General features: G+C 48.7%; 1 protein-coding gene across 4 annotated transcripts in view; it reads right to left on the reverse strand.

Annotated features, from left to right (window-relative positions):
* Positions 1-26,494, reverse strand: part of FBXO10 (F-box protein 10) — a 58,279-nt gene that overhangs the window by 23,332 nt on the left and 8,453 nt on the right. For 3 of the 4 annotated variants that reach the window (XM_039542938.1, XM_039542935.1, XM_039542937.1), the window contains exons 2-5: positions 20,933-21,523; positions 17,664-18,518; positions 4,364-4,513; positions 1,700-1,836 (exon numbers count right to left, since the gene is read on the reverse strand). In XM_039542938.1, the coding sequence (XP_039398872.1) occupies positions 1,700-1,836; positions 4,364-4,513; positions 17,664-18,518; positions 20,933-21,517 (1,727 nt within the window). In that variant the 5' untranslated portion in view covers positions 21,518-21,523. Of the gene's footprint in view, positions 1-1,699; positions 1,837-4,363; positions 4,514-17,663; positions 18,519-20,932; positions 21,524-21,969; positions 22,076-26,494 lie in introns of those variants that run through there. The other variant, XM_039542936.1, reaches the window with a different exon arrangement.

Genomic DNA, 26,494 nt, shown 5'->3' on the forward strand with positions numbered 1-26,494 from the left:
TAATGATTAGGGCAATAGATTCAGACACAGGTGAGCTGCATTCATTTCCTGATCCTGGGGTGGGTGTGTGTGTGTGTTTCATTCATTTCCTGATCGTGTGTGTGTGTGTGTGTGTGTGTGTGTGTGTGTGTGTGTGTGTGTGTGTGTGTGTGTGTGTGTGTGTGTGTGTGTGTGTGTGTGTGTGTGTGTGTGTGTACACACGTTACTTGTTTCTCTTTGCCTCTGTTCCTGACCTCTACTCCTGGGAAGATCATTCTTCCTTCGTTTACTTGGACTGTAAGCTCCACAGGGCAGGGACTGTCTCCCACTCGGTGTGCGCGGTGTGGGGCCCTGATCTCAGTTAGGATCTCTAGGTTCTACTGCAATATAAATAATACTACTAAATGCAGCCATGTCTGGGGTGGGAGGGCAGCAACCAACCATCCCAACAGCAAGGGGCAGGGCCATTTCTGACCAAAATGGCCAGGGCAAACCTCTGAACTAAAATCAGAGGAGAAGAGGACTCGGCGAGCTGCATGGCTTTCCGTTTCCCCTCAGGAGAGGCGGCTGGCACGTACCATTGCTGCCTGTTGCCCACTGACTCTGGCAGGTGCAGAGTATAGATCCATCCCCCGCCCCTCCTTGGAACGCACCAGGCATTGAAACGCTTCTTACCAGGGAGAGCAGCAAGGTCAAGGTTAAGGAGGAGGCCGCTTTGCTTAACGTGGGTCACCTGCACCAGGGGAGTGCACCCCCTCACTCCCACACCACGAAACCATCTGTCCAGGTGGCAGTGCCCTGCCCTCAGTGGGAACATTCTGCTTCCCATGCCAGCAGGGTTGCGCGCACAATTCTAAGGCAGGATATGACCCAAAGGAGACGTCCCACCCGTTTTATCAAGGCTAAAAGGATTACTCTCCTGAGGGGAGGGGGCCAGAGCTCACTTTTCAATTCCAGCATCAATGACTAATCAAACTACCCATGTGCTGTGATTTCATGACAGGGTTGCCAGGCAGGGTGTGCATGAGGGGGCAGAGGGGGATGGACACATTGAGGCAAGATGATCACAGCAATTCCTTTTGGCCTTGGGGAGTCTATGACATGCTTGGGGTGATTTTGCACTGAGTCTGGATCAGTCCCAGCATGGATTAGCACATGATCCAATCTCTGCTCTCTATAGCCAGGAGACAGCCTGGAAAACAGCACATGCTGTCCCCCTCCTCACCAGGAGCTATGTGCAGCATGTTGGAAGAGTTCACCAAGAACCACAGCCAAAGAATGAAGTCAGCTGAATTCTGCTGGTCTGAAGGAAACCCGCCAGGCTCTGACACTCCGGTTCAAACGGATCGGCTGTAGTCAGCAAACTCCAAAAGAAATAAAGTGCTAGGAGGATTTTCAGCAGGAAGACAAACCAGAATGGCAATTACTTGTCTAAAGAACGATTCCTTTACTCCCCCCGACTCAGAGTCCAGCGGCCACCTTCTCTGAACAATGCAGCGCTGGCAAAGCCCGTTTCCCTTTGAAATCAAAGGTCAGCATTAGAGAACTACACATGGGAGCTCTTGGGGGACAGACTCAGCCACAGAAAAGCCCCATAACAGTGATATTTCTGCTCCTTACCTGGGGAAGGAGGTTAATACATGAAAAACATACAGGGGGGAGGGGAGGGGAGACGAACATGAAAGGAGGGAGCGAGAGAGGTCATTGCTTAATAACATACCTCACAATGGGGTTCCCATTATACAGAATATAAATGCCGGCTTCTTTATTCCCATAGATCTGATTGCTACGGATGATTCCTTTTCCGTTGCCAAGGACAACGATGCCTGAGCGAAGGCCACTGTGTATCTTATTACACTGCAATTCCATTTATGCACATGCGGAGAGAATAAAGGCAAAATAGAGGAGAGATCACTCAGACGAGTACACGACAGGAGATTGCAGGAGAGAGATGGGCAGCTTGTATGGAGAGGGATGTGGACAATGGACCCAGTTGCCAGGAGGGGTCACAAAAACAGAAACCCCTTTAGCGGACCAAAGTCTTGTTCCACTTTTAATTTTCCTGCACGAATTTACTGCGCATTGAAATAACTTTAAAGCTGCCACAATGGGTCAGACCAATGTCCACCTAGCCCAGCATCCTGCCTCTGACAGTGGCCAATGCCAGATGCTCCAGAGGGAATGAACAGAACAGGCAATCATTGAGTGAGCCTCCCCATCTCCCATGCCCCGCTTCTGACAATCAGAGGCTAGGGACACCCAGAGCATAAGGTTACATCCCTGACCATCTTGGCTAACAGCCCTCAATGGACCTATCCTCCAGGAACAGATCTAATTCTTTTTTTGAGCCCAGTTATACTTTTGGCCTTCACAACATCCCCTGGCAATGAGTTCCACAGGTTAATTGTGCATTTTGTGGAAAAAGCACTTCCTCTTGTTTGTATTAAACCTGTTGCCTATTAAACAGATGCTGGATCTACAACCCTGGCATGACTGGAGTCCCCCTGCTCTATGTACCCAGCTGCTACGGTAGCACTGCAGCCATCCCCACCCTGCCCTGCCAATGGGTCCTGACCCTGGATAGGTCTGGGGACAGAGGTCTTCATGCCCATTCAATCCCTGGCATGCCAGAGGACACCCAACTAGGGTGCCATGCTGGGCAGTGTCTCTCTGTGATGTGCCTGCTGGGTAGAGGTTGATCATTACCAAACAGCCAGCAGAGGAGGAAAAAAGACGTTGGTCAGCCCTGATATGAATTGGGGGCAGCACCATGGAAGTGGAAGCTCTGTCTCTCCCGAACCAGTCAGGAGCCCTCCCTGCTGCTGGAGAGAGCAGTCCTGTGCAGCTGACATGGAAAGGATTTTGTTTTGTCTGCGGCGGGCATGATCTGTGAGTGGAGCAATACACCTCCATGCTTCTCACACACATACATGGGGCCGCCACTTAATCCCGAGGCATGTGAATGTCCTGCTAGGTGCACTCAAATGGCGACACGCTGCCTTTACCGCAGCCGGGACCGGCTCTTTCAGGGGACAGAAACAGAGTGGTAAACAGAGCTTGATGAACAAGCTTAGAGCAAGGACGGCGAGTGTGTCACGCTCAGTCTTCCAGTTTCCTCCACATAAAGATCTCTCCGGGCTCTACGCAAGAACATCATACTTCTTGGTAGCCCTGGAACACAGCCCCGGTCAGGCTGCTTTGGTCCTCAGCTCGTTATGTCATCTGAGTGCTCCCTGTAACCAAGGGAGTGGTTACAGGGTGCTGACGGACAGGATAAGAGCCCAGTCTAAGCCGATCCCGGGGCAGACGGGCTGAGGGGAGGAAGGACAGAAGCGCTATGGGATAGATTTTCAAAAATGCTCAGTGCCCCACAGCTCCCGCTGAGAGCAATGGGGATTCCCTTCTCCCCAGCTGAGAGCAATGGGGATTCCCTTCTCCCCAGCTGAGAGCAATGGGGATTCCCTTCTCCCCAGCTGAGAGCAATGGGAGCTGTTGGCTGTTCAGCTCTTCCCAATGGGAAGCTGCTGTTTCAAGCGCTGCAGAGTTGCAAAATACTGGATTTTAAACCTGACCCTGGCGCAGGGCTGAATATTACCCATCCTGGGGCTTGGGCCAGCGCGGCCTTGGGGAGGTAATTCAGATTGGAGGCAGTGTTTGTACAGCACCCGGCACAATGGGGTCCCAGTCATGACTTGGACCTTTGGGTGCGACTGTAATAACAATGTTTAAGAAATAGTAACAATACTGTCCATCCTGGAAGTCGGCACGCGGCAACTTAGGGAGGAAATTCCACATCAGAAGGGCAAGAGGACACATTAATGAGGCTGGTTGGGGTCCCCCCCCCACTGGTGGCTGCTGCTCAGAGATTTAAACCCAGGGCAGACAGAACGGTGGGCAGAGGGCAGGTGAGCTGATCCAAAGCGCAAGGTGCAATTTATCACGACTGCATCATTTACAGCACGACTGCACAGGTGACTTCATTGCTCTATTTCAATGTCCATTTGATATGCTGTTTAGAGTGAGGAGAATGCCCTGATGCCCTGTAGGTAACTGTTCTTTCCCTAAGCATAGCAACTGCAAGGTAGGTGACATTTGGGGATTGTTTAAATAGCCCTATAGCCTGTTTGCCTTGAGTCACCATTTCAATGTCAAATGAAATACGCTTGTCCAAGAGGAGGCCTGCTGAATCAAGCAGATTATTTTGAGGCAGAATTCACTAACGAAGAACCCAGAAAGGTTAGCCTTGGGGCAAGAAGCCAAAATCCTTTAGTTCTTAAAGGCCAGGGTGACACTCCAGGGCAGGTCAGACAGGAATGTTTGGTGCCTTTTTGGCCCCAAAAAAGGAGTAGTGTCAGACAGATCCAGGCAGAGGGAATGTACCTACCAGTATCAGAGGGTTGGCTCCCTTCCGGATATCCACCCCCGCCTCGCAGTTTGAATGGATGTTATTGTCTGCAATCAGACCTCCAGCTGCCAAGCGCAGAAATATCCCTGATGCTTTGCAGTGGTGAATGTCATTCTTCAGCATGATGATCTACAGGGCAGAGGAAAAGTAATTTCAGTCAGTCTGTGTCTGAAGAAGGAACCTCGTAGGAAAAGCATCGCTTTAACCTTCTGCCACCTCAGGAGTCCCTGGTGCATGGAAAACTCCCATTGCCTTCAACTACTAGCAGTATCATGTTCTGTGTTATGATGCCAAAAAGTTCATTAGATTCACAGACTTTAAGGCCAGAAGAGACCATCATGTTCATCTAGTCCGACCTCCTGACCTCCATCGCCCAGGCCATAGAATCTCACCCACCCCCTCCTGTAACAGACCCCTGACCTCTGGCTGAGTTACTAAACTCCTCAAATCATCATTTAAAGACGTCAAGTTACAGAGACTCCACCATTTGCACTAGTTCAAACCAGCAAGTGACCCGGTCCCATGCTGCAGGGGAAGGTGACCCCCCCTCCACCCCACTCCCCCCAGCCAGGGTCTCTGCCAATCTGACTTGGGGGAAAAATCCTTCCTGACCCCAGATGTGGTGATCAGTTGAACCCTGAACATGTGGGTGAGACCCACCAGCCAGACACCTGGGAAAGAATTTTCTCTGTAGTAACTCAGAGCCCTCCCCATCTAGTGTCCATCACTGGCCGTTGGGAATATTTGATGCTAGCAGTCGCCGATGGGCCACATGCCATTGTAGGCAGTCTCATCGTACCGTCCCCTCCATAAACTTCTCAAGCTGAGTCTTGAAGCCAATTCTCCCCCCACCACCACCCTTTGCTCCCCTGGAAGGCTGTTCCAGAACTTCACTCCTCTGATAGTTAGAAACCTTCCTCTAATTTCAAGCCTAAACTTGTTGATGGCCAGTTTATATCCATTTGTTTTTGTCAACAAGGCGCTTAACTTAAATAACTCCCCCTCACTGTTTATCCCTCTGATGTATTCATAGGGAACAATCACATTTCCCCTCAGCCTTTGTTTGGTTTGGCTAAACAAGCCAAGCTCTGAGTCTCCTCACATGAGGTAGGTTTTCCACTCCTCGGATCATCCTAGTAGCCTCTCTCTGCGCCTGTTCCAATTGCATTAATCTTTCTTAAACATGGGAGACCAGAACTGCACACGTTATTCCAGATGAGGTCTCACCAGTGCCTTGTACAACGGTACTAACACTTCCCTGTCTCTACTGGAAATACCTCGCCTGAGGCATCCTAGGATTGCATTAGCCTTTTTCACAGCCGCATCATATTGGCGGCTCGTAGTCATCCATTATACTCAGGTCTTTCTCCTCCTCAGTGGCTTCCAACGGATACGTCCCCAGTTTATAGCAAAAATTCTTGTTGTTAATCCCTAACTGCATGACCTTGCACTTTGCACTACTAACTTTCATCCTATTTCCATTACTCCAGTTTTCATGGAAAAAAAACACCCAAGTGTGAGAGTCACAATAAAATCACAAGAGGTAGCAACACTGCCTTCATTTTCACTAGGCTTTGGGCACCTGATTCCCTTGGGCAGCTCTCAATATCTGCTCTGATGGCAGAGAGACCATCTTACTACCATGGGTTATCATTCCTGAGCTAAACACTTCTTGTCATGCCAGGACTTTAAAATCCTTACCATGAATTTCTCTTTGTCCATCTCTGTCTCTCTCATTTCTATCAGCTGCTCCCTGCTTCACTGCAGCAGCCATCACAATACCATTGAGAGAAATCCCACAGCTGCAGGATTAGGGTTTGACTAAGTGTCCTTGCCAGTCAGTCCCCTGCAGGGCTGAGATGCTCCATGATGGCTACAGATGGCCAATGCAGCCTAGTGGGTAGAGGACTGGCGTGGGACCCAGCAAACCTGCATTCTAGTCCCAGCTCTGCTGGTGACCTTGGGCAAGTCACTTTCCCGCCCCCCCGCCTCAGTTTCCCCACCTGTAAAATGGGGATAATGATACTGGCCTCCATTGCAAAGCACTTTGAGAAGTATTGGTGAGAAGAGCTGGATGTTATTAATATTCTCTCACACGCACAAATATTTTAATGGATTCTTTTTGGAAAATCCTGGGCCTGATCCTGTTATTCCACTCCTGTGCTTGGCTGCTGGTTTCAAGCCACCTTGGTGCTTCCCAAGCTCTGTGGCCATGCAGGGCACGAAGCCTCAGGGCTGCTCTAACTTGTGCGCTGCTCCCCAAGGCTCTTTCTCAGCCCAGGAGGCTCAGAACAGCCACAGTGCAGAGCCCTCTGGTCACACCCCAGGTCATTTCTCTATGCCAGGGCCGGGGGGTGGGGCAGAGATAGAGCCCTTACACCAACCAGGGAAACGCCTGCACACGCTGCATCCATGGGGGTGGTGGGTGTTCCCCACACACTTTAAGGCTGTTTTATGCCACCAGAGCAAATGAGCAGCAAACCTGGCCCTCTCTACTCAAGATGCATTGCACAATTCTGGAGATGAGTTAACAAACCAACACCCACAAAACAGTCATCCCTGGAACAATAACAGTGTTTAAAATAAAGCCTGATGGGTGCGAATGACAAACAGTGCCGAGGGAATTCTGCCACACGCAGAAACCCAGAACTAGATTTTGGGTTGTTTGTAAAACAGTCAAGTCAGGTCTCGTTTGGAGGGATTTTTGTACGTTGTCCACAATCTCCCTTTATTTTAAAGGCAGGACGTGTGGTTAGAGCGCCCATTCGGGAACTCTGGAAGCTATTCCTGCCTTTGGCAAGGCATAGGAACACAGGAATTGCCAAGGTCCATCTAGTTTAGTATCCATCTCGGCCAATGGCCAGTGCCAGAAGCTTCAGACAAAGGTGTAAGAACCCCACAGTAGCAGATGTGAGGTAAACTGCCCCACATTGGCTCGCAGCCTGAGTGCAAATAGTTAGAGATTGGTGAGAGTGAAGCAGGAGGTTTTACAGCCCTTCCAAAATGTTTAGTGTTAATTATAACTCTGGATATTCTTGTTAGCCACACAAAAGTCCAATCCCCAAGCTAAGTTCTTGGCTCTGGCCACTCCCCCTCGCGGTGAGTTCCACAGTCTAAGCATTGTGGGGAAAAGCAGTGCCTTTTATCAGTGTTGAATTTGCCACCTTTTAAACTGGCGGAACATCCCCCTGTCCTTGTGACAGGACTTTGCTGTGTGACCCTGGGCGAGGTCACCCCATTATCTCTGCCCCTCAGTCTGCTCCCCTGTACGACGGGGTAAGAGCACGTCCCTGCCTAACGAGGGTGCTGGGAGACCCAGAGCAGTGGATAAAAGGGGCTAGGTCGATTATTGAGTCTCTCACCAAACGGAGTCTGTTAAGGTCTTTCCTACGGGCCTGTGCCCCCCACACCCACCCCACCCCTCTTGCAATGCCCATGTAAATGGATCATTCTCAAGGGGCGTGCATCAGGCTCGGGGTGGGGGAACGGAATCCTCCCCCACCCCAAACCTGGCAACGTGGCAGGGGGGCGACACGTGCATCCCTGCTGGAGGCCACCGGCCCCAGACCAGCATAGCTCTGACCTGAAAGCAAGGCTGTGAGGAGAACGTGGAGCAAAGGGAAGCAGCACCTCACCGGGGGAGGGGCAGAGAGGAGAGAGAGAGAGAGAGAGAGAGCTGAACAGGGCCGTGGAGCCACAAAGCAATCCTGACCAGCGTGCTGGTGTTGCTCAGCAAGGTCTCCATGGAGATGGAGGCATCAAGGCGAGGTGACCTGCACAAAGGTCATGCTGGTGGCACCTTGGCTCTCCTGTGCCAGCTTCGTGACTCCATTCAGCTGGCAGCTTCTTGGGGGCTCCAGTCTTCAAGGCTGAGAGGAGCTGATGGAGCAGGAGAAGCACTGGGGTCAGACGCCTCCATCATGCCAAACCAGCGCAGGGATGACTAACCTTGAATACAATGTGCTCTGTGTCTTCACTGGTATTTCTCATCCACACCCTTCCTCTAGTGTGTGCTCAGTGCTCCAGATTACATTTCATGGACCTTAACCACATGTGGGATATTGTTAGCTACAGCAGAGCCACACTATGGTAACTGATCTCATGAGACGCAGCCAAACAGAGCTCAGCAAAGCAGGGAATCACTCAACGAGCTGCTTCTCACCCAGAGTGAGGCGGTTCCAAAGTCAGGGGACAAAGCAGAACTTACAACAATGCTTGCATGCGTCCCTGCTATTTAGAGCTACCCTGAAGTCAGAGACCCAAATCCAGACCTGGTAGAAGCGGGCACCGCTCCACTAACAGAGCAGCGTCTGCTTACACCTGTCCTGAATTTGGCCCAGCAAATGCACTATTTGCATGCTGTGAAAGCACATCTACTGAGCAAGAGGGCACAGACGGCAAAACACCTAGTATCTAGATGCGGCATCAGCCCAGCCAGCAAAGTTAAGGCGGATTACCTTCTAATCGCTGCATTGTTTTATTTAAGCAAACAAGTAGTTTAATACTCCTGCAGTTATGGGATTTAATTCTTTCCAGTCAAATAAACCCCTAGCCCCACGTCTGATTACTAGAGAGAAATAATCTACAAATTGCTTTCACACAGTCCCACTTCAATGAACAACATGGAGCAGCAGGTAATTAAATTACACTTCCTTTATTTGCTCGTTCCAAAAAAGGTGCTTCATTCAATCTGTTAGTTAAACGTGGAGCTAGGCGGGCAAGGTTAGTCGCTCCCCACTGCCCTGATGGGGCGGGCCAGTTCACCGTGCCGTGCCAAGCCCTGCCCAGCAGAGCAGGGGTAACAGGGAGACGGGCACTTGCTGAAAGTTGAGCACCTTGTTCAAGGGCTTTGCTGGGCTGGGCTCTGATCCAAAGCCCATTAGAGCCAAGGGAGCTGATTCCACGGACGCCAGTGGCCACTGGATCAGGCCCTAGGTTCCTCCGTGCTATCGTGACGGAGAGCAAAGAAATCGTTAATCCAACAAAGGCCAAGGTACAGAGGATGCTGCGCTCTTCACCCCCCACAGCACGTCGGTATTGCCTACCATGCAGCATGGTACAGTACGTAGGTGCTGTAACGTGCACTGATAGCAAAGTGGGAAGCCTCAGCTTGGAGTCTCTGCTTTCAAATCGGAGCCCGGGGGGAATCTATGCTAAGCAGAGCCCGCAGTAAGAACTGCTAATCCAGTTTCCAGTCCAGCATCCGAAAGGGCCCTCTCTAGTTCCAGGTGCCACAGAAATGCTTAACTAGGCCTGGACCTGTGTCGCCTGCCACGGCTTTCCTCCGGCTCAGCCCCGCGTTCCCCTGACTCTGGGGCTGCTGGATGCACAGCTGGTTCTCACTCAGAGGATGCTCTAAGTTACATCAGCTGCTAACAGGCTGTAGTGGCAAAACTGCAGTAGGGACAGTGCCCTGGCCTGCCCCTTTCCTCCAGCCACGCCCGTTACGACAGAGAGGGGAATGGCACAAGAGTGATGGCCCCACCACAGGATCGGTGACTTTGCACTGGGGTTACTCTCCCAGGCCTCAGTCCACTGGGTAAATTCTCTGCTACTAGAAATGGGAGAAGACTCCACTGAGCACAATGGAGCTGCATGCACTTACTCCAGCAGAGAATCTGGCCATATTCCCCCAGGGCATGCTCCCTGCTTTGCAAACACCATCAAACCAAGAGCGAGGCTCCCTATACACAGCCAGTTTCCTCCCCACAACCTTCACAGAGGCATGAATGAAGCACAAACTGTAAAGAAGCATTTTCACTCTGAACTCTGAATTTCCCTGCCTTGAGCCAGGCCCTTATAGTTACTAATACCTCTGTGTATGGCTGGGCCCTGCTGGAGCTGTGATAGAAGGCTTTCAGCTGCAAATAACATGGCCCAGCTGCTCCAACGGGGATAAGAGGGAAGCTGTTTTAGCCAAGAATCATGTCATTGTAGCTCTGTAATAAGAGGAAACGGGGCAGGGATTTTATTGTACAGCTTCCGAGTTCTAAAGCTAAAAGATTTCACCCACTTCAAAGAGCCAGCCCGGCTGATTTCTAGCCTCGCACGTTCTCTCCCAGAATGGGGATTACGCAATCCATTCAAATCAAGCTCAGAAAATGAACTGGAAGTGAATGGTCTCCAATGCCAGGCCGAGAAGAAATCCACAAGAGCAAATTAGTTTACTCAATATCAACCCTATGGGGAAAGGTACCTGGACTGCTCAGACTGGGAAGAGACGATGTGAAATGCTCTTGCTTGCTGGTAAGCGGGGAGAGGGTTGTTTGTGAGTGGGTAAAAAGGTGGACCCCGGGGTGTAATCCACAATTCAGGAGACAGTGAAAGCTCCTGACAGTTCACTTTCTCCTACATAAGCCACGATTTCAGGACCTTATTTCCTTCTCTCTTTACGGAAGCCTCTCCCATTCTTTTCCACCTAGATTTGCTCCGCCCTGTTACCTAAATTACAAGAAACTGATCTGAATTAATTCAAAGTATTGATTTACTTTGAACTTGTTATGGTCTGTTGCAGAAAGCCCCACATCTCTGAAATACCTGTCTAAAAAGCAACCTGCTGCTCTCCAGCATCAAGAAACAGCAGATGTTTCTGTAGGACATATAAAATCCATGTTCTGTGCTCCCTCTTCAGGGACGGCAGCAGGAGTTCATTACAACTATTATGTATGGACAGAAACAACCATGGTTTGATTAGTCAGAAAATGTTTTGAAGTTAGGATGGTTGGAATCCCCTCCTCCCTCCCGCCCCATGGAAAATGTCAAGTTTTTGGCAAATAATTGAAAACCAAAATATTTCAGTTCTGAAATACCACTTCGTTGTTGCGTGGGAGTTGTAGTTAATGTGCCTCATACTCCTGTTCTCCTTTATAGGTTGGGCTCCCTGGTCAGACTACATTTCCCATGACACACTATGGTCCCCCCCTTGGCCGGCAGAGGTGGTGAATCATGGGAAATGAAGCCTATCTGGGAAGGCTGGTGCATAGAGGAGAATGGAGACAAGAAGCAACCAACCTACAACTCCCATTAGGTACCACAGTGGCATTTTTGTATCAAAATATTTTGGGTTTTGGCCAAAAAAAACCCAAAGTCAAATATTTCCACAGAAAGCAGGCACGTTTTGAAAAAAAAATGTTGTTTAATCAAAAACCCAATTTTCTGTTGAAGAAGTTTTGATGAAAAACTTTTGATGGGCCCTAGCTTAAATATACGTGTGATCTGAGGCACCATAATGCACAAGTGATGTGCATCTGCCGTTACTAAAGACACAATGGGACTTTTTCCAAGAGGGGGTGTGTGACCCAGAGGCCCATTGGTGCCAGCTGGCAAAGGGTTCACTACTCAGCATCAGCAACTCCCATCAGGCCTGACAAACTCACTACACCTAACCCATTGTTATCATAGTACAAATCTATAAAGGCTGTCGTGTCAAGTATCAAATGAAAGCTGGTGACACACGGGTCATCAAAAGCATTGTGGGATGCATGTATGGTTGGTGTGTAAGGAGCTGTGGATTCCTACTAAAATATGGTTTAAACCAGGGATCAGCAACCTTTCAGAAGCAGTGTGCCGAGTCTTCATTTATTCACTCTAATTTAAGGTTTCGCGTGCCAGCAATACATTTTAACGTTTTTAGAAGGTCTCTTTCTATAAGTGTATAATATATAACTAAACTATTGTTGTATGTAAAGTAAATAAGGTTTTTAAAATGTTTAAGCTTCATTTAAAAAATGCAGAGCCCCCCAGACCGGTGGCCAGGATCTGGGCAGTGTGAGTGCCACTGAATTTGGAAATGTATGGAGACGCAAAAAGACATTTTATCATTCTTCACTGAGGTAGCACAAAGGGCAGTGCCGTTTACATTCTTCAAAGCAGGATCCTAGTCAGGGACGCTAGTGCTTTAGGTGAGACAAGGATTTTAGCCTGTTAAAGTTAAGCTCGGACTGTAAGAAGCATGTTATACCCTTTGTTTTCTTTGTAACCTGTTCTTATCCTTGCTCACTGTCTCTTAAACACACATACTTGGTAACAAAGGGCAAGATGTGTTTTCCCAATCAATAGATTGCAGTGCTGTGGTGTTACACTGGGGCTGCTGAATCAAACAAGCTTGTGGGTGTGTTGTCTCTTTGGGGACAGCTTCCTTGGTAATTCCTGCGAGTGTCCAGTGACAGGGGCTGGATGCTTCAGGAGGCTGCTTCGAAGGAGTTCGGGGACTGGGGTACACCCAGCAAGGCAGAGCAGGGGCTGGCATAGCCCTCAGAAGAAAACTTGAGTGGCTGAAAGGCTGGAGACATTAGGGAGCTGACATCCATATTGGCAATATGTCCCAACTTTGTATCGCCTGCAGATTTTATTAGCACACTCCCACTTTTTGTGCCAAGGTAATGAATGAAAATGAGAATTAAAATCCGTCCCTAGAGCAATCCTTGAGGATCTCCACTAGTAACCTCGCTCTAGTTTGGCAGTTCACCTTTCAGTGTGACCCACTGTCATCTCCCGTTCAACCAATTCCTTATCCACCATTCAATTCTCATATTAATCCCCATCTTCTCCAATTAAACAATTTCCCACGTGGAACTGTATCAAATGCTTTACTGAAATCCAGGGAGATTAGATTTACTGCATTTTCTTTGTCTAAAAAATCTGTTATCCTCTCAAAGAAAGATCAACCTTTTGTAAAACCATGTTGTATTTTATCCCAATTACCGCGTATCTCTAGGTCCTTAACTACTCTCTCTTTCAACATTTGTTCCAAGACCTTGCATGCAACTGAGGTCAAACTAACAAGCCTGTAGTTTCCTAGATCACTTTTTTCCCTAAAAATAGGAACTATATCAGCGACTTTCCAGTCATAGGGTATGACTCCAGGAGAGTACAGATTCATTACAAATCCTTCTTGTTGGGCTTGCAATTCCATATGCCCACTCCGTTCATAGTTTTGGATGGAGATTTTCTGTAATCCCTGATTTGGTCCCATTAAACTGCTTGAGTTTGGCTTCCACCTCAAATGTAATAATTTCTATTTCTATAACCCTGTTCCCATTAGCCACTGTCCACTCACCTCATTATCCTCATTAAAAACCGAGGCAAAATATTTGGTTAGGTGTTAGGCCATGCCTAGATTATCTTTAATCTCGATCCTTGGGGCTTAATGGTCCCACTTCCTCTTTCCTTATTTTCTTTTTTACTATTGAAGTCCCTTTGCAAGGTAAAACTCCGCTTGGCTTTTGGCAGTTTTCACTTTTTCCCTACACAGTCTGATCTCCCAGAGGTAGCTTTCCTTGCTGATCCAACCCATCGTCCATTCCTTGTAGGCGTTCTGCTTTCCCTTAATCACCTGTCTTTGATGCTTGTTCGTCCAGTTTGGTCTGCAACCCTTCCCTATGATTTTTCCCCCCCTTGCTTGGGATGCAGGCTTCAGATACTTTAAGTCAAAGCTTCAGAAACTCATGCCAAGCCTCCTCCACATTCAGATCCTTGAGTTCATCAGTCCAATCCACTTCTCTAACGAATTCCCCTAATTTTGTAAAGTTTTCCCTTTGAAATCAAGGATCCTGGTTGCAGACCTATTTTTGTTTATCCTTCCATTTAGTTTAAACTGAATTAACTCAATCACTGGAACCAAGGCTGTCCTCTACAACCAGGTCTTCTATGAGGTCCTCGCTACTTACCAACCCTACCTCTAAAATGGCATCACCTCTTGTTGGTCTGGTGACTATTTGGTGAAGAAATCTCTCAGCGATTGTAACCGGAAAAGTCTGGGCCCTACCATTCTTAGTAGCACTTGTCCTCCAGTCTACATCTGGGAAATTAAAATCTCCCATAATCACACAAATCCCAGTAGTGCTTATTTCATTACAAATATTTTAAAGAGGTCTCTATCCATATCCAAATCAGATCCTGGGAGTCTACAGCAGACCCTAAGCACTCTCCCAGAGGAGCCTCTGTTATCTTTCTTCCCCAAAGTGATTCTGACCCAAACAGATTCAGTTTTATTCAGTCCATCACTTCTAACTACCTCATCATTAATATACAATGCTACTCCACCACCTTCACCTTTATTTCTGTTTTTCCTAAACAGCACATAGCTTCAATCCCTGTACTCCAGTCATGACAACTATTTCATCATACTTCTGTTATCCCTCTAATATCTGCTCACACTTTTTGTGCCACTAGTTCTAGTTCCTGCATTTTGTTACCCAGACCCCTTGCACTGGTGTACACACATCTTAGTTGTTTCTGCTTGGCTTTGCCCAGATTCCTCACCCGATTAGACAGAGTGATCCTACTGCCAGTATCACCTACTGACTGTTACTGTTAGTGGTAGTGGCCCTATCTTTCCTCTTGATGTCCATTCTCCTACCCTCTGTTGTTCCTGTCTCCATTGGTATATTTTCTCTTACTTGATTTTCCTCCCGCTCAATATTAGACTCAGGCGTGGAGATTACGTGAGCATCTCCCAACTGTCTCCCCTGAATTCCTAGTTTAAAGCTAGTTTAAATCAGTTGTACCACCATCCACCCCAGAAGTCTATTTCCCTCCCTACTCAGGTGGAGTCCATCCCATGAGAACAGTCCTCTGCACATGAATGCCTCCCAGGGGTCAAACATCTCAAAGCCCTCCTTATGGCACCACTGCCTGAGCCATCTATTGATCTTCATCATCTTGTCTCGCCTTCATTCTCCTCCTCCAGGGACAGGTAGAATCCCACTGAAGATCATCTCAGCCTCCATTTCTTTAAGCATCTTCCCCAGCCTGGCAGAGTCTCCCTTGATGCATCGCAGCAATAATCTTGCAGTATCAGTTGTTCCTGCATGAAGGACAATCAGAGGATTCTTTCCAGCTCCCATTAGGATCATCTTCAGCCTCAGGTCCACATCCCATATCTTAGTTTCCCGGTAACTGGTGGGCAGGATTGAACCTGGGGCCTCTGGAGCTTAGTGCATGAGCCTTTACCGCATGAGCTAAAAGCCAACTGGCTGTTAGCTAAGGCTGTAGAGCAGACTCATTTTACATCTCTCTCATTAAGTGGTCGTGGTGCCACTAGATGGGACAGGACACCACACCCAGGAGGTGTGTGGGTTACAGGCACACCCTTCTGTTCTCCGCATCAGCTCTGGGGACAGGCCTGTTCTTCTTAGCAAGGAATCTCCAATCACATGGACCTGCTTCTTCCTGGTGATGGTGCGATTCTCCTGCCTTCCGCCTTCTGTTTTTTCTGACTTCAAATCCTCTTATCTTCTGTTCCCACTTGCAAACTTCTGAGAGTTGTCTTCTGTCCTCCTGGGGCTCTGAACTCTGCCATCTTCATTGATTCTTCCTTGTCTTGCAGAACTAGCCACTCTCCCCTTCTGTTACTGCCTGCCTCTCCCCTTCATTTTCCAACTCAGCGAACCTGCCCCTCAGTCCTGGGCACGGCGAGAAAGTGTCACAGGGGGTGTTAACCCAAATGCTAAATCCTGGCCAGTTTTCACCAGAACAGCTCCAGCTCCAGCCTAGCTATTTCCATCCTTTCTGTTTCCATTCCCTGCCCCAATGGGGCTACTCGTGTTAGCACAGTTATGTGCCGTGTAAGCATTTGCTTCACTACACCAGGACCCAAACCAAAGCCCTCTCAAGTTTGTGGAAAGTCTCCACAGGCTGTAATTGCCTTTGGAGAAGGCCCCGATACACATTCTCCATTTCCATACAGCGATTTGGTTCTCCTGCAAATCTCCCACGTTTTGATACTAATCTATCAGACTTCAAGTAATGGAAGCGATAATGTGAAAGACATTTAACATACGGCTCGCCACAGCACTAGAGCACATGCCTGGAAAAGTGACATAAATGATCCTTCCCATTCCTAATTTGTAAGATTACTTGTTTAGGGTCTACCAGGATTACAATGTGTTTGTGGTGAAGGGGGTAGGTGTTAGAACTAGCTGTTGCCTTAAAAAACAACTAAAATCTCTTTCCCTATAAGCAGATGGGTGGAATTAATGACTTGGAAGGGAGGATGAGGGCACTGCAGGGTGCCATTGCAAAGCATTTCATCTGGGAAGCATCATTACATTCATTATATAATCTCCCACCTAGTGCCTCACTTACTAGCGCAGCCAATCAGCTTGCAGTAGTCCTCCTCTGAGGGTTTAATGCTATGGTTCAGTTCAGTTCAGTTTCCACATCCTTATTGCTAAGAAACAAACAAACATTTTCAAGCCTGTGGCCTAGACGACATGTGTGTCCTCTTGTTCCTGCCAGAAATTGTGAACTGCTAAGAGCGGAGGGCTACTTGTCAGACAGACACCTCTCCTGTGCGCTGCTGTAGGGAGAGGCATCTGTCCCACATTGGGTCTATAGCGCCACAATCATCTTGACCATTTAGCTTCAAGTCAGCTTTGGATGGAACAGTTAGGATCTAAAACTGGTCACAGGTACCATGGCAAACTCATTTCCTTTGAGAAAAACAGTTACGGTTGCTAAGGGAGAACAGCGTGCTCACCTATCAGAGCAGGGAGAGAACCAGGCACTTGAGAGCAAGGACATGAATAGTTAAGCGCACCAGAAATCTTATACTACCAGTATACAAAACCAAGACCTGATCCTTCACACCAGTATCGCTCCACTAGAGCTCACAGTCTGATAGTCTGAACTGGTTTGGGGGGTTGGGGAGTGAATTTCATTGGCTACACCCTTTCTGAAGGGCTATTAATTTTTTGACATTCTGAACTCTTTTGCATTTCTAGAACACTGGGCCACTTTACAAATCTATGCTGATAAAGTGCGTCAGTCTCCAGCTATCTGAGGCTAGGAAGGAACAGTCTCTTTGAGCAGGTTACTTCCTCGCTACCTACTGCAGAGTTTCTTGCACGCTCCTCTGAAGCAGGTGGCACTGGCTGTTGTCAGCGGCAGGCCACTGGGCTAGACGGATCACACTCTGATCCAGTCTGGCAAGTCCTGTGTTCCTCCATTGCTAACAGGGTGACCCGTTGGCATGTTCACAGATGTATTTGGAAATGCTGACAGGTAGCAGCACATTTTTAAAGGGGTCTCCATCGAGCCTCTAACTTTGCAGGGAGAGTCGGATGCCTCCAGAACTGACAGCACTTGGATGTCTAACGCCTTGATCTGAGGGTACAATCAAGGAGACATCTAAGTGCTTTCATTTGCACCCACACTTTAAGTGCAGGTGCAAAGCAGGAGGCCGGTTAACAACGTGGCCTATGGGCTCTGCCGACTGACTCCCCAGGCGGGTGGCCTTAGCAGCATGGGAGGGTTTCATTACCAGCCTGTACAGCACCTTGCTATTCTGTATGCACCGCACCGCATAGGTCAGCTCCCTGAAGACGCTCCCTTCCAGCTTGGCTCGCCCTTGCGAGCAGACAAAGACCCCACCTTTCCCGTCCCTGAAGAGGCACTTCCGAATGAGGCATCCTTGCAGAGAGCTGGCGAGAGACTGGGCCTCCTTGTCCCTCTGCAGCTCCTGCTGCAGAGTTTTGAGCTCCAGGTCCCTCTGCAGGGCGGTGAGCCCACTGGTTTGCGGCCTGCTGTGGATCACCTGGGCCAGCATGTGGCTCAGACCGTGGGCCCGATAGGACAGTTTGTACATCGACCGGTCGTCGTCCTCATTCTCGCTGCTCGTGCTCAGCTCGCTGTCACTAGAGTCTGTCTCCAGGGTCATGGCTTCCCCCTCCTTTGCTGGATAAAGTCTGCCATTGACTTCAGCCTCTTTCTCGCCTGCTTTTTCAAGCACCAGCTGAGTCTTGGAAGCAGGATGTAAATTACTTTGGTCCCCACCCACCACGATCTTGCAGGTCCTTATGTTCCTCGCTGGGGGGCCACCCCAGCCGCCCCGCTTCGACACGTTGCAAAGCGCAGGGTCTGACGCCTGTAACACGCAGTGGGACTTGGCCAGCGTGGTTAGGTGTTTGCAGGCCCAGTTCCTCTCAGAGGATGGGATGCCCTCTATGGTGACAGAGGCGTTTTCGCTGCCGGTGAACTCACAGTTTTCCAGGACCCCGAGGGCCACGCTGTGGAAATGGACGCTGGACTGATTGAAGGTGCAGAACTTCACCTGACACGTCCCCGGGGCGTGGATCTGCAGCTGCCCATTCTCAAAGTTGCAGTTGTCGAACTGGACGTGGCCAGAGGTCGTCTGGAGAAGAACGATCATGAGACAAAATAAATACAAAAATAACTCACATTCCTGGCAATACCATTATGTCCCACTCCACTTCTCAAAGCAACCCCCTCACCCCCCACCCCCACACATCTAGTGGCACATGGAACTGGCATGTGTCATGAGTAACTGACACCCATTGGCTTCTGCACCAAGAGTCCATGCATTTAACTGCCCCAACCTCGATCAGTTACCTTTATGATGCTAGATAGCATGGCAGGCTCCAGCTGCCACATCCCAGCAACTAGGTGGCTCAACATGACCTGCTGGGGCCACTGAACTGAGCAACATCTACTATGAGTTGTTGGGTTCAGTACAGGCATAAGCAGGTGAAATGTAATAGCCAGCAATACAGAGGAGGTCGGACTAGACATCCTAATGGCCTCTTCTTGCCTAAATATTTATGAATGTACCAGGAGCATACACAGCATCTGCTCTACACACTATCATGCATCTGTTGTATGCCAGGTCCCAAGCATTCTGGAAGAAAGTTAAATGTTTCTCTCACACATCTATGGGTCAGCATTAGGCAGGGGGATTTGCCTTAGCACTGAAAAGTTCATTCACTCTTCACTGTTGTCCACATGAACGTGGCACTGGATCGCTGACGTCTGTCATGTCGTCAGCTGTCCCTTCCATGCCTTGGGAAGCTTTGTGACACAACCCAGCATGGCCTGTGTGCAGAAAGCCTTGGAGATCAGCCTCAGTAATCTTTAAACACCTTGTGGCGAGGAAAGACAGGGGTCTCCTACAAAGCTCTCTGCTTATCCCCACAACAAGTACGACACAGGCAGCGACAGTGTCCCCACCTTGCCCTGACAACATATCTGAGCCATGACCCAGCGGGATCTGGTACAGTGGTCCCCAAACTGTGGGGGAGATTTTGATAAGAAGATACAATCAGTGACTGGGGACAGGAGCTCCCAGGCCACAGGAATCATTTTGCACAACTCTCCAATTTTTACACCTGACCTTTTCTTCGTCAGCCACACATTGCACATTCTCAGGGTAAAGGAGCAGCCTTTCAAATCAAAGCGCTAAGATAAACAAATGGAGAACACTGCAGTATTTTAGTGAGGGATCAGCTATGTCACGCATCTAACACCTACATCTTTCCCCCTCCTCTTTTCCCCCTCCCCCTTTTTTTAAAGCTGCTTAAAAGGGACACTGTCAAGTCAATTTCAAGCTAAACAAATTATTTTGTAAAAGCTTTTGCAAAATCTAAGATCAATTTCATGGCTCCATCTTCTTTTTAAAATAAAAAACACCAATGGGAAATGGGCTTGTTTGGAAGGAAACATTCTCCATTCACTGTCTGCAACCCAAACGCTGAAGCGTTGAGCTGATTATGATCCAGAAAGCAAAACTGACGATCCATGGAAGGGAAATGTTTCTACTTTCATTGTGGAGGCTGAAGGAAATTTGTACAAAGTCACTAAACAGCACGCAACAGTGAAGAGTAAATTAATCTGTGTTTCAATAATCTAAATAAACACACAGCAGGAAATCTATTGTTTTTTAAATACAATTTTTTTTACTCTGACAGTTTTTCCTTTTAACACTTGTATAGCACTTTTCCTCTGAGCATTTTAAAAGCAATTAGGTTAAATGAAGTAGATAATTAAATTATTTTAAAAAACAGAGTCCCACAACTCCTGTAAGGTAGGTTTCCATTTTACAGACAGGTAAACTGAGGCAAAGAGCGGCAAGAGGTCAGATTTTCAAACCTTTACTCCCATGGCTGCGCCTCAAGTAGCCTGATGGAGTACGAATGTCTGGACCAGGCCCAAGGTAACATGGGCAAGGTCAAACAGTGAGTCAGCTACCATGCCAAAAACAGAACCGAGGAGTCCTGACTTCTCTAAGCCCTAGATAACACTACTAAAAAAGAGCATGAATGAGATCATGTGTGTGCATCCTCCAGGAAGGCATGTCAAAGGGACCTGTCTGACCTGCATCTCACAGGCCACAAATACCACCCAGCAGCCACACACTAAACCCAACAACCAGAATTAGACTAAAGTATTACAGTCCTCAGGAGACTAAAGTACTGTGAGCCACAGGCAGAGAACAGGAGGGACCAAGATGCACCAGTGCCCAAATCCCTGCAATGGCAGGGGACTGATTTAGTGAGATACACCCAGATGCCCCACACTCCATGCTGCAGAGGAAGGCAAAAACCCTTCCAAGTCCCTGCCAACCTGAGCCAGGGGGGAAATTCCTTCCCCACCCCACATACCAGTTAGACCTATGAGCACATGAGCAAGAACCAGCCGTCCAAAGAAGAGAATGCTCAGTGCCGCCTCAGAGCATCGGCCCACTCCACCCCGTTTCCCATCTCCAGCCAGGGCCATCAAGGGACGAGGCTACCGTGAGAGTTTCAGACCCACCTTGTACACAACGGGGGTGAACCAGGCTGGCATAAAGACCACATTGCACAGGCGGGTGGTTGGGCAGTGCTGATCAATGCTGACCAGCAGGGCCACATCTCCTAGTTTCCCCTGCCCCATGATCTCCACTGGCACCTTGAGGGTGATCTCGCTCTGCTCTTCGTACACCCCTGGCAGCAGCACAATCCGGTCGTAGACGCCGGCCGAGGCCAAGGCGGCCCGGAGGGTATCGAACTCGCAGCCCTGCCCAACGCGGAGGACATGGCGGTCCTTCTTCCTTCGGAACAAGTAGAAGCAGTTGGAGGACTCGAAGTCCTGGGCGTTTTTGGTCCAGGTTTTCGAGGCGACGTAGTGCTGTTTGAAGGCTTCCCGCCAGGACTGGGGCTCCACATCAGGCTGGTTGGGCCAGTTCGGGTGTCTGCATTCGATGCAGCCTAGGCACAGCTGGCGCCATCGGGTATTATCCAGACTGAGGATCAGCTCGTACCAAGCTCTGCAAACCAGACTGCAGCGGCCAAGGTCGGGCAGACGCAGGTAGGATAAAATCAGGCGCCACAACTCCACCGGGAGACCGCTGATCTCCATAGTCACCTAGCAACAGTGGGACACAAAGACAGGCGTTAGACAATCAAACGCAGGCATTGATTAGATCTGTGACAGTTCCTTCCCGTGGCCTCAGTCTCACTCCATTTCCCGTAGATGTCCAACGGGTTTGTTCTGTGCCCACTGGCTCCACCCCACCCCAGGGGCTGGCTGTGCTGCCTTTGCCCTTCTCCTGGCCCCTGCTGACCCAGGGAGAGAGGGGCCAGGACTGGAAAGTGAACCCAACCTGCCTGGATGGCTGTGCAGAGCACCAACAACTCGCTCCCTGCAGAATCCGAGTCAAGGCTTCAGTGCACATCAGGGGCCTCCTTCAGCTCTGCCCTGCACCTCGTGTGAGCAACTACATCAGTGCCAAGGCAGAGCCCGGTGCCACCCGCCCAGAACGACGGCCTTTCACAGCCACCGTGCACTGATGTAAAGAACAAGGACAATACCTAGCAGCCGATGGGCCCCTGGCGCGTGTGACCTGGAGACCAAGGAGCCAGTCAGGTACGCCTGGTTCTCTGGGCCAGAGTCCGTGTTGCCCTATGGCCGTTACACCAGTACAAGGACAGGCATAACAACTCGAACAGCACTGGTGCAGGGCATCTCCAGCAGGATGGGTGTTTTGGGAGGCAGATCGGGGGCTCCTGCGAATCCCCTACAGCCTGTGAGCAGGAGGCGGCACAAATTAGGACAGGCTGTACCAGAGGCTGAACCTGACCCTGTGATGAATTTGCCCTTATAGGTCTAAAGGGGGATCAGGGTGGCCACGGGTTGCATCCTCCTGATCCTGTGCTACCCAGGCCGCCGGCTGCTCAGCTAGCCAAAGGACGAGTTTGAATTTTTTAAGTTGACTGGGTGTTTAGGACACTGGGGCTTTGAAGACTGCTGCTCTAGGGCATAGTCTGGGGCAGGGGTGGACAAACGTTTTGGCCTGAGTGGCAGGCCAGATCGCTGGCAGCGTGGTGAGGTGAGGCTGTGGGGGGAAGAGGGACAGCAGGGGAGGGGCCGGGGGCTAGCCCACCCAGCCAGGAGCTCAGGGGCAGGGCAGGACGGTCCCACAGACCAGATGTAACCTGCGGACCGTAGTTTACCCAGCTCTGGTCTGGGCCCTCAGCTGTCATGCTTGGGAAGACAGTAGAACTTTCCCTACAGAATATAGCTGCCTCTTCATGAGCAGCAAGATCTTTACAGAGCTGGACATTTAACCCTCCCAAGATTTAAAAAATAAATCCCTGCTACTCCGAGACCTATAGGGGTTCTGGAAGCACAGAACACGCTTCCGTTATCCCTCTTTAGCAAGCAGACAGTAATTACTGGCTGGTTAAAGGCTCTGCTATGCAGCTGTGTGGCTTGACGGCTCTTGAGATGTGTGAGATGCGTGATTCTGTCCTGTTACATCCAGGCAGCTTTTAGAATCTCAGCACAAACAGGGCTGGATTTTAGCCTTGTAGCCTGTAACACTCATTAAATGCACCTCGGTCACTCTAGGATGCCCAGGGTGGTAAGCATTGCTTTTCATTTCTATCCTGCAGCTTCAGGACTCCCAAGAAAGCGGGATGGGGGATAAAAAGGGCTATCTGGATCTATAGATCCTGCCAGCACAATAATCCCCTGTGCTGTAAAATAAATCAACCAGAGGAAGAGGTAACACTGCATATCACACTCAGAAATGAAAGGTGTTTGGGTTTAGGGAAGCAGGAAAATCTCTGTCTGAAAGGCGCTGTCTGCAGAAGGTCACAGCTGACAACTGAAGGAAGGAGTGAAATCCAGGGCTTGTCGAGAGTGTATTTATCAGGAGAACATTGAATCGTTGGCGTGAAGTGCAGCTGCACTCTGCAAAGTGACGACGTGAAATGACACCATCTGACCGGACAGATCTTCTGGTGTGCACCGAGAGTCAGACGTGCTGGCTCCAGTGACAAAAATAAGCTTTTGCTGCTTTTCGAGGCCTGAGGGTCCTAACGCAGCTATGGGTCTATGAGCCGGATTCTAGTCCGGCTTGTGCATCATCCCCAAAACAGGTCGTTCGGTTCTAATCAGTGACTCAGTTGCAGATGCAGTGGGGCTGCGCTGGTACCAGTAGGGCAGTGGTTCTCAACCTATTTACCACTGTGGGCCGCATTTGCAGCTCTCTATGCGTTATGTGGGTCACATCCAAACAATACATCTACTACCTGGCCCTGAGGAGTCACATGGGCCACAGCTGTGTGCTGATTGGGCTGCAAGTGGCCCAGGGGCCGCAGTTGAGAACCACGGCAGTAAGGGCTCGCTTTGAAGACAAGAGTGGGTACAGGCCTGGGTAGCATCTGGCCTTTCTCAAGTCCCTTTATTACTAGAGTTAAAGTGCAAAGAGAAAAGGACCCAGCCTGACCTCAGAATGTAAGATGCCTGCAAGCCTAGCATCACGGACACAAAACAGACAGGGAACCTCACAAACAAACCACAATCCCGTGGCACAGCAGAACTGTGCACTAAGGTGAACTTGCCAAGGCGTATGCCAAAGGTAGGCTTCTCAACAGGCAACTGTATTAAATGAGGAATTATGGTTTATGAGACTGATGTTCCCTTTCTGGGGCCTGATCCCCTAGCCGCTCAAACGACAGCTTCAGGCCTTGCCTTTGGAGAACCCATCATGGCCTTTTGGATTTACTGAGAATCCACCCCAGCCATGACAGTCATAGCCAGCTTCCTGATTCTGTACAGCTGGATACCCCTACGCCAAGCCCAGGAGAAGTGGGGCCAGCAATGGCTGATGAAGTTCTGGAGCTTTTGCCTCTGCTTCTCATTCTTCATTTGGGACACAGGGCTAACGAGGAGGGCTTGGAGATTCTCCGCAGGCTGATTTCATCAGCTCAGTATTTTTTTCGGGGGTGGGGTGGAGGGGAGTCAGTCCTTCAAACAATTTAAAACTGCACTGCTTCATATTTCACAAAATGAGTAATTCTTTCATCGGTTTGGATTCCATGATCTGAGACAGGGAAATCCGGCTTCTGAGCTGAAACAGACTTTAATTAACATAACAAGCCTGTAAAAGAGGCACTTCTAAATGTGATGGAACATTTGTGGCCTGATCAGTAGATGAGAGATTAGCCATGAAGAACCCTGGGGAACGGGATTTAGGATGCATTCTCAGCTGAGCTATGCGCACAGGTTCTCTGTTATGATAAAGAGGCAGCTGGGTGAAGCTAACCCAGAGGATTACATTTCTTCCATCGTGATGTGCCCAGTACATCTTGCACCATCCCATATTCACCTTTCCAGTGATTTCACTGGGGTTTGGACCATGCCCAGGACACATACAGAAGTTTCTCTTTACAGCCCACAAATGTTACAAAGAAACAGGGACAGTAGTTAACTGTTGCACACTTAGATCCGCATTCAAGGATTAGTGGGGCCAGGCATTATGTCAAATCTGTCTCCACAAGAGATTTAAGATAATTTCTCTCTATTTTTGGTCATTGTTATATTTGTTAAATATTGTTCTCCTTCTCCCCTGGGCCCAACCCTGCATTGCTCCAATGGGAGGGCTGGGTGCAAAAGGAACATAAGAGGGGAGGGATAGCTCAGTGGTTTGAGCATTGACCTGCTAAACCCAGGGTTGTGAGTTCAATCCTTGAGGGGGCCGCTTGGGGATCTAGGGCAAAATCAGTACTTGGTCCTGCCTAGTGAAGGCAGGGGACTAGACTCAACAACCTTTCAGGGTCCCTTCCAGTTCTATGAGATAGGGCTGGCTGGCTGGCTCAAATCTTAACTCCACTCAAGTCAGTGGCAAAACTCCCATTGATTTCAATAGGGCCAGGATTTCACCCTGACTTTCTACCTTAAATTGCAAGCCTCAATGCATCTCTCTTCCACTGGAGACTTGCAAGCACAATCCTCACAACAATTTCATAACGCTGTACTATCCATAGCTCTCAACCCACAAATGTTTATTCTCAGCAAGCATGAAAATGGCAAAAAAAAACCCTGTCCTGTTAATATTATCTCTGTGGCTGAAAATGTCATTACTGGTGACCAGGAAATAAATCTATAATGAAAAACAGGGTTTCTGAATCTTCCACCCATGCTCTCCTTATTGCAGAGCAACGGTGTTGAATTAATGATGTATATTACAGAAGTGTCTAGAAACCCCAGCTGAGATCAAGCCCCCAGTGTACTAGGAGCTGCACAAACACAGTAAAAGACAGCACCTGCCCCCAGAGAACTTACAAGGTAAGTAGACAAGACAAGCAAAGGGCAGAGAGCAGAAGTGGTTTGCCCAACATCCGGGAGAAGGATTTTGACAGAGCAGGCACAGAACCCAGATGCCCTGAGGCCCAGTCCAGTGCTCAGTCTACCAGACCACACAGCCTTAAACACGGTGTGGTGGTTCTGGTCAGTGGCTCTAAACACATCATCATATGGTTTGGTATTTACTCATTGCCAATGACCTACTCATTTGAATGTAATCACCCTTTACCAGCTGAGTCATGAGGGCAACATGCTATTTGAAAAATCAAGTGATGTTTCATAAAGTTTGAAGTCAGAAAGAACCACTAGCTCATCTTTCTGTGGATGACAGGATATCAGATTGCACCCAGTGACTTTAGTTAGACTAAAGTCATTGGCTGCAGAATTTTTATGACTTGTGATGATGTATGAATCAGAAAAAAAAAAACCTCAAATTACTTCCCTATTACTAGAAATCTAGATTATTCAAAATAATACTTGGGAAATCTAATTTACTTTTCACCATTTACACTGGTTATTTATAGGGCTATCAAGAGATTAAAAAATGAATCGCGATTAATCGCACTGTTAAACAATAATAGAATACCATTTATTTCAATATTTTTTGATGTTTTCTACATTTTCAAATATATTGATTTCAATTACAACACAGAATACAAAGTGTACAGTGCTCACTTTATATTTATTTTTATTACAAATATTTACACCATAAAAAACAAAAGAAATAATATTTTTCAATTCCAT

This window comes from Mauremys reevesii, linkage group 6 (assembly GCF_016161935.1).
Source record: "Mauremys reevesii isolate NIE-2019 linkage group 6, ASM1616193v1, whole genome shotgun sequence".
NCBI lineage: Eukaryota > Metazoa > Chordata > Testudines > Geoemydidae > Mauremys > Mauremys reevesii.